General features: G+C 30.3%; 1 protein-coding gene across 1 annotated transcript; it reads left to right on the forward strand.

Annotated features, from left to right (window-relative positions):
- The first annotated feature begins 5,071 nt into the window (after window positions 1-5,071).
- LOC117909976 (probable disease resistance protein At1g61300) lies at window positions 5,072-8,027 on the forward strand. The gene has a single exon (XM_034824020.1). It carries the CDS (start codon window positions 5,186-5,188, stop codon window positions 7,877-7,879), a length of 2,694 nt encoding a protein of 897 aa, XP_034679911.1. The 5' UTR covers window positions 5,072-5,185; the 3' UTR covers window positions 7,880-8,027.
- The last annotated feature ends 1,289 nt before the right edge of the window (window positions 8,028-9,316 follow it).

The following is a 9,316-nucleotide window of genomic DNA, read 5'->3' on the forward strand; positions in this document are numbered from 1 at the left end:
TATGGTGCGTATCCATTTAATCCTATTTAGAAGAATTAATAGGCTATTGTAATTTCAAAATTCAAGTGTTGTGATCCCAAAAGAAGGAAGATTTTACAAGTTATTGACAATTTCAAACTTTCAATTAGAGTTGCAATAAAACTTCTCTCTTTATCAAAAATGTCTTCAACATTTTAGTGCATTCACATATCCCTTTCAACTTGACTACTACTATCTACCTAATAATGAAGGTTTAGGGCTTGTTTGATTGCTGTTTTTTAAAACTGTTCTGGAAAACAATTTTTGAGAACAATTTTTAAGAATAGTTTTTTGTGTTTTAAAAAAAAATACATATATATTTGGGAACTGAATTCTAGAAAACAGCTTTTGTTCTCAAAAAAAAAAAAAAAAACATGTTTTGTTAAGTTAATAAAAAAGTTTTTTAGAATAAATAAAACAAAAAACATGTTTGAAATTTATTGTTGGTGCGACTCCTATGAACCACTCAATCTAGGGGAGTTTTTATAATCTATAACACCCTGGATGATCAATTAAAATGGATGAAATCTTTCCTACTTTGAAAAATTAACCCTTCACCTTTTTTCAACCTAAAAAATACCAATTTTTAACAAAAATATTCTCATCTTTTCCTTACAAAAGTAACCATTTCTTTTAAAACACACATGTAAATAATGAAAATGTTGAAATGTATTTCTATAAAAAAATGAGTTATTCTTCAAGTTCGAAAATTGGAAATATTAGTTTTACAAATTTGAAAAGTTTTCATCATTTTTAATCAATTAATCCTATGTATTTTTCATTTTCTTGGGAAAATAATTGAACTTTGTGTTCATTTTTGACAAAATGAAAATTGGAGAACCATTTACAACCTTATTTAAATAATATAGATTTTGAAAAAAAAAATTAAAAAAATTAAAATTAATTAAAATTCTAATATTCACAAGCATTTCCACTATGTTGCAGCAGGGGTTTTGGTTAGGGGTTTGATTAGATATGAAAATGAAGGAACCCACATTTACTTCCATGCTTTTGTCCTCTTTGGCACCCACTTCTAAAACTTCCATTGAACATCATAACGAAGAAGAAAATTGTGGGTTTATGTTGAGGGATTTCAAATGTGTAGGCCACTGAGGCCAAAGGACAAAAAAGGGTTGGGGTCCTTAAGATTGAGAAGCCAGCTCATTACTTTTGAAGAGCCAATCACCTCCCCCACCAACCCACCTTTTGACATTTGGGCTTTGACCCATTCCCCACTTATCCATAATGACAAAAATCAAAGCTTTATTTTAGTGCATTCACATATCCCTTTCAACTTGAATATTACTGTTTACCTAATAATAAAGACTTAGATTTTAATGTATTCATGCATTCTTTTTAACTTGATCGTCAATATCTACCTAATAATAGAGACCATTTTCTAAAAGTTTTCTCGCTTCTTTTATTATAATTAGTCATCTAGATATTTTAGCTTTAGGGTCAAGTATATACTACTTAATAATACTTGTATTACCTACAAGAAGGTATTAAATACATTCATGTTACCACATTAGTATGTTAATATAGTATAACTATCCATTCATATTTATCAAATCAAAACCTAAATAAAGAAGGAAAGAAAGTTATTTGGATTCAAAGATAATTAATAAAAGCTTTAAATTATTAGAAAAATGAATTATAAAAATTATTTTTTAATAAAATAACTTAATTATCATTTTATTTATTTTCAATTAATTAATTCTCAATAAGATCCAAAATATTGATAAATTATTATACCACATTAGTAAGCATTATAATACCATATCAACGAGCTTAGAACAACAAAGATACTCAATATATTCTATTAATAATCAAATGCATTGTCAAGTAATTTTCAATTTCACCATTTTATCAATTTTTTTCTTTAGGTTTTAGGTGATTATGGAAGTCTTTAAAATTAATTTCAATTTAGTGTACATCCAAGTCAAAGTAATATTTATGATTATAAAAAAATAACCTTTGATGGAAAAGTAGGTAAAATCTTAATTATTATTAAATAATATATATTATATTTGGATTTTTGGGATTCTTATTTGAAATATTTGATTAAAAGAAATGAAATAATTTTTAAATTGTGAATTTAACTATTCCCATATTTTTTCTTTAAAAAAAATTACATATTTTTGACATAAATTCCTTCTACCATTTCAAGTATTTACATATAGGTTTTTAAAAAATGTTATTTTTATAAAAAAATAAATGAGTATATTTTTGTCCAAATAAGACCAAAAAAAAAGGGTGAGATGTTAAATTTCAAAAATTGGGATTTTTAAAACCCTCTTAATCAAATAACTCATTTTATTTTATTATTATTATTTTCAAATGTGTATGAAAACACACTTTTCATAATATAAAAATTATCATGATATTATATATATATATATATATATATATATATATATATATATTAGTTAAAAATAAGAGAAATATAAAGTTGAAATATTTTTAATTAAAAAATCATATTTTTATTTATTTTATTTTATTAAATTATCCCAATTACATAGATCAATATAAATAAGTTTTTAAGTTTTGTATATTATAATTGAACATCACAAATTATGTCCTTCATATATTTCTTATAAAAAGAATTTTAATATTTATTATTTAATTGATATATCTTGATATATTCATAAAATCCAATCATTTATATTTCCTTAAAAACTAATATTTTTATCCTTGCATGTGAACTCTTATCCAATATATGCTCAATTTTTGAAAATTTTGAAAGAAAACGCAACAAAAAATAAAAGAAAAGAAAAGATGAAAGAAAAATGAAAAATAGATTATTAATAACTGATGTTTATATATTTTTTAGACTCACTTCACTCTTTTTTCTTTTTTATATAAAATTTAAATAATTTTAAATTTTAAATTTTTTTTAATTATATGTACTTGATCATGACAAACCCAATAATTAAAATTGTCATTAATTGAACAAATGAACACGCAACTTCATTGGAAAAATTCAAAATTAATGAAAAGAATAAATTTTTAAAAATGCAAGAAAAATGGTATTCGCACACTTGTTAGTGCGAGCTGTTGACTCCTGTGAACCACTCAATCTAAGGGAGTTTGAGGATATGGACAGCAGTGGCAGCCCCACAATTGGAAAAGGATATTCTAAGAGAACCTTCATTCTTCCTTCTAGCCTTCAACCCAAAAAAATTGCTTGCCAAGAAGAAGAACAACCAATTGGCATCCAAAGACCCTTTCTTTTCTTTTGAAGCCTTCATGTAACTTGTCCTAGAAGCATCATTTCCTACTTCTTCTAACTTCTCTAAAAACTATTATATATTTTGCTTTATTTTTAAAAATTATTTCTGCAAAATAACAATCAAACAATATTGTTATAAGTTTTTGTTTTGGAAATAGGAAATTATTTTAAATCATAGGGCCAAACCAAAAACTTTTCAAAAAATGAAAAACCAAAAACTTTTTTGGGTAAATTTTTTTCAAGGATAATTTTTTAATTTTGATTTTATGAAAAAATTATAAATTTAATTTATATAATATTAGTTAAATTTCATTCAAGTCTTAATCATGGTAACTCCAAGAGAGAAAATAATTGGTTTTGAAAAAATAAAAAGAAAAACCTTCCAAATATTCCAAATATTCCAAAATTCAAGTGTTGTGATCCCAAAATAAAGAAAGATTTTATAAGTTATTTACAATTTCAAACTTTCAATTAGACTTGCAACAAAACTTCTCTCTTTTTCAAAGAATGTCTTCAAAATTTTAGTGCATTCACATATCCCTTTCAACTTGAATACCACTGTCTACCTAATAATAAAGGCTTAGATTTTAGTGTATTCATGTATTTTTTTCAACTTGACCACCATTGTCTACCTAATAATAGACGTCATTTTCTAAAAGTTTTCTAACTTATTTTATTACAATTAATTGTGTAGATATTTCAGATTGAGGGTCAAGTATATTCTACTTGACAATACTTGTATTACCTATGAGAAGGTATTAAATACATTTATTCTACCACATTAGTATGTTAATAATGACCTTCTTAATTTATGGTGGGTATCCATTTAATCCTATTTAGAAGAATTAATGGGCTATTGTAATTTCAAAATTCAAGTGTTGTGATCCCAAAATAAGGAAATATTTTACAAGTTATTGACAATTTCAAACTTTCAATTAGAGTTGCAATAAAACTTCTCTCTTTATCAAAATTGTCTTCAACATTTTAGTGCATTCACATATCCTTTTCAACTTAAATACTTCTGTCTACTTAATAATAAAGGCTTAGATTTTAGTGTATTCATGTATTCTTTTCAACTTGATCATCAATGTCTACCTAATAATAGAGACCATTTTCTAAAAGTTTTCTCGCTTCTTTTATTACAATTAGTCATCTAGATATTTTAGCTTCAGGGTCAAGTATATACTACTTAATAATACTTGTATTACCTATGAGAAGGTATTAAATACATCCATGCTACCACATTAGTATGTTAATATAGTATAACTATCCATTCATATTTATCAAATCAAAACCTAAATAAGGAAGGAAAGAAAGTTATTTGGATTCAAAGATAATTAATAAAAGCTTTAAATTATTAGAAAAATGAATTATAAAAATTATTTTTTAATAAAATAACTTAATTATCATTTTATTTATTTTTAATTAATTAATTCTCAATAAGATCCAAAATATTGATAAATTATTATACCACATTAGTAAGCATTATAATACCATATCAACAAACTTAGAACAACAAAGATACTCAATATATTCTATTAATAATCAAATGCATTGTCAAGTAATTTTCAATTTCACCATTTTATCAATTTTTTTTCTTCAGGTTTTAGGTGATTATGGATGTGTACATAATTCTTATATTTTCATTTTAAAATTTCAAAACTCACGGTGATATACCATTGACTGATTCACTTTAATAATTTTTTTTTTCAAAAAAAAAACAAAAGAAAAAAAAAAAAGGAAAGTAAACCGCAGAGAACTTAGCTTTGCCAAGGGACCATGTGTGCCCCATCACCCTCGACTTGGTGCCCATCACCTTTTTCCTTTGTTTCTCCTCATCACTTTCCCAATATCTGCAAATAAAAGGCATTCATTTTCTGCTTCGAATTTGTCATTCCTCTTTCTTACCTTCTCCTTGGAGTTTTTCATACATCAATGGGAAACGTGTTCTCAGTCTCAATCTCTACCAACGACATCGCTGGTTGTTGTGATTGCACTGCTGCTCGAGCAAATTACATATGCAAGCTTGCAGAAAATCGGGTTACTTTGAGAACAGAGCTTCAAAAATTAAGGGAGCTGAAGAACGATGTGAATAGGAAGGTGGATGTGGCTGAGAGACAACAAATGAAGCGTCTAGATCAAGTACAAGGCTGGCTTTCCAGGGTGGAAGCCATGGAAACTGAAGTCGGTCAACTGATTGGAGATGGAGCGGAGACCGTTGAGGAGAAACGATTACGTGGTTGTTGCCATCCCAAGCATTGCATCTCCAGCTACACGTTGGGAAAAAAAGTGGCCAGGAAGCTACAAGATATGGCTACTCTAATGAACGAAGGACGTAATTTTGAGGTGGTGGTTGATATTGTACCTCCAGCTCCTGTGGAGGAAATACCCGGCCGACCCACTGTAGGCTTGGAATCAACATTTGACAAAGTTTGGAGGAGTCTCGAAGAAGAACATGTAGGGATGATCGGCTTATATGGGTTGGGGGGCGTTGGGAAGACCACCCTCTTGACACAAATCAACAATCATTTCCTTAAAACATCCCACAATTTTGATGTCGTAATTTGGGTAGTGGTTTCAAAAACTCCAAATCTAGGGCGGGTTCAAAACGAGATTTGGGAGAAGGTGGGATTCTGTGATGATAAATGGAAAAGCAAAAGCCGCCATGAGAAAACCAAAGACATCTGGAGAGCCTTGAGCAAAAAGAGGTTTGTGATGTTGTTGGATGACATGTGGGAGCAAATGGATCTGTTAGAAGTGGGAATTCCACCTCCTGACCAACAAAATAAGTCCAAGCTGATATTCACCACTCGATCTCAGGACTTGTGCGGGCAAATGGGAGCTCACAAGAAGATCCAAGTGAAATCTTTGGCATGGAAGGATTCGTGGGATCTGTTTCAAAAATATGTGGGAACGGACGCCCTTAATTCTGATCCAGAAATACCTGAGCTGGCTGAAATGGTTGCAAAAGAGTGTTGTGGTTTGCCACTGGCGATAATTACCATAGGGCGAGCCATGGCTTCTAAAGTGACACCCCAAGATTGGAAGCATGCAATTAGAGTATTACAAACATGTGCTTCAAATTTTCCAGGTATGGGGCACCGAGTGTACTCACTTTTGAAATACAGCTATGATAGTTTGCCCTCCAAAATAGTTCAATCTTGCTTCTTATATTGTTCTTTATTCCCAGAAGATTTTTTCATGGTTAAGGGACTTTTGATATATCAATGGATTTGTGAGGGATTTTTAGATGAATTTGATGACACGGATGGAGCCAGAAATCAGGGATTCAATATTATCAGTACCCTCGTTCATGCATGTCTACTTGAGGAATCTTCAAATACTAGATTTGTAAAATTTCATGATGTTGTACGTGATATGGCTTTGTGGATAACCAGTGAAATGGGGGAGATGAAGGGCAAGTTTTTGGTACAAACCAGTGCTGGTTTGACCCAAGCACCTGACTTTGTCAAATGGACGACGACAGAAAGGATTTCACTGATGGACAACCGAATTGAGAAGTTAACAGGATCACCCACATGTCCTAATCTCTCGACACTTCGTCTAGATTTGAATAGTGATTTGCAGATGATAAGCAATGGTTTTTTCCAATTTATGCCCAATCTAAGAGTGTTGAGCTTATCAAACACCAAAATAGTTGAGTTACCATCAGATATTTGTAATTTGGTTTCATTGCAATATCTTGATTTATTTGGTACTGGGATAAAGAAGTTGCCGATTGAGATAAAGAATCTCGTACAATTGAAGATTTTGATATTGTGTTCATCTAAAGTCTCTTCAATTCCACGAGGACTAATATCAAGTCTTTTAATGTTGCAAGCCGTTGGCATGTACAATTGTGGACTTTATGATCAAGTAGCTGAAGGAGGCGTTGAATCATATGGTATGGAGTCCTTGGTAGAGGAATTGGAGAGTTTGAAATACTTGACGCATTTACGTGTCACCATAGCAAGTGCCTCTGTGTTTAAGAGATTTTTAAGTTCCAGAAAGTTACCGAGTTGCACTGTAGCAATCTGCCTCAAGATGTTCAAAGGTTCAAGCTCACTCAACCTATCATCTCTCGAAAATATGAAGCATCTCTATGGGCTTATGATGGAAGATTTGGATAGCTTGAGAGAGATTAAGTTTGATTGGGCAGGGAAAGGAAAGGAAACAGTGGGGTATAGCAGTCTCAACCCGAAGGTCAAATGCTTCCATGGCCTTTGCGAAGTGGTCATCAATAGATGCCAGATGTTGAAGAATTTGACATGGCTTATTTTTGCCCCAAACCTCCTATATCTTACAATAAGACAATGTGATGAAATGGAAGAAGTGATAGGTAAAGGTGCAGAGGATGGAGGAAATCTGAGTCTATTCGCAAAACTCATACGACTAGAGTTAAATGGTTTACCCCAACTGAAGAATGTGTACCGGAATCCCTTGCCCTTTCTTTACCTTGACAGAATTGAAGTAGTTGGGTGTCCAAAGCTGAAGAAGCTGCCACTCAACTCCAACAGTGCCAATCAAGGTAGAGTTGTGATGGTAGGAAAGCAAGAGTGGTGGAATGAGTTAGAATGGGAGGATGAAGCTACTCTAACTACTTTCCTTCCCAGTTTCAAAGCAATATAAGAACAAGGGGCTTAGGTATGATTCCAATTAAAATCAACCAAATATGATTGGAATGTATATTATTCTTTAATTCATTCTATAATTAGATGCCTATCGTTTGTAGGATTTGAAGGAATGGCAAATGCTTGGTGTTTGTTGTGGATTTAAATTCCATTTTTTCAGGACTTTATTTTTTTTTTGGCTGATTAATATTTATGGAATTGATTGAGATTATAGTTTCAAGTTTTTACCATGCTTAATCTTGGTACAAGGGTAATCTCTAGTTTTGCCTTATACTTCTCTCTAGAAATTTATTTTTATTTTTTTGACATGTTTACTTGAAGTTCCAAATCCAATTATGATGAGAAAATAAAAAATGATCCTATGCTTTGGTATCAATTAAATCTATGCTTTGCAAAATTATCAAGTTGATTACAAAAAAAAATAAAAATATTACACTCAATTTAAGTCTCAGTTATGCTTTTGGTTTTTTGGCTTTCGATTTCACTCCACTTTTGCTATCTCAAGTTTGAAATTAGAGGGGAAAAAGCAAAAAATAAATGTATAATTTAGCATCAAAGTGGATATGTTTCCTATTTTTTGCCTTTTTAATTTAAAAGATAATAATTTTTACAAACTATTTGAAAGAACTGAGATATTAAATTTCTCAAATTTAAAATTTTTAAACATACAAATGCAAAAAAAATTTTGCCTTTGGATGCACTTTCTAGTTTTGTTTTCAAAATAGAAACTTCTACATAAAAATGCAAAAACTCTCATATAAAACTTATGCAATGAGCCTATGCAAACAGCCACCTCTTTTTCTTATGCAATGAGCCTATGGCCATTAAACCGACGTTGGACTAGTGACGTGGAGCAGGGTGAACTCCACCACCTCTTTTTCTTTTTGGCAAAACAGCCCACATTTCCCTTGGCCTAGTGTCTACTCGTATGACTGAGTCTTCTTGGCAAAATGGGCCAAGAAATTATGCAATGAGCCCTATGGCCCAACCCAATAGCCAATTAACTTGCAAGGATGGGAAGAGGTTTATAAATTATTTATGCTTCCTCTCACTTCTAATGTGGGATCAACGTGAAGAAATTTAAAAAACTCAGAAGAGCTTGAACCATGTACCTCAAGGTTCCCAATACAATATTATCCACTCTGCTACAACCATGCTTACATTGAAATTTAACAAGGAAAAGCTATATAGCTTATTTTAAAAAATAATACAATTTTTTTAATTATATGTATTTAAAATTATTTTTAATTTTAATAAAATAAGATTTAAAAAGCTAATAATTTTTAAAAAATATTTGAAAAAACTAAGATATTAAAAAGCTTTAATTTCTCAAATTTAAAATTTTTAAACATATAACCTAAACCTTTGGATACACTTTCTAGTTTTTGTTTTCAAAATAGAAACTTCTACATAAAAATGTGAAAACTCTCATATA

Source organism: Vitis riparia, unplaced genomic scaffold, assembly GCF_004353265.1.
Source record: "Vitis riparia cultivar Riparia Gloire de Montpellier isolate 1030 unplaced genomic scaffold, EGFV_Vit.rip_1.0 scaffold525_pilon_pilon, whole genome shotgun sequence".
In the NCBI taxonomy this organism is placed as follows: domain Eukaryota; kingdom Viridiplantae; phylum Streptophyta; class Magnoliopsida; order Vitales; family Vitaceae; genus Vitis; species Vitis riparia.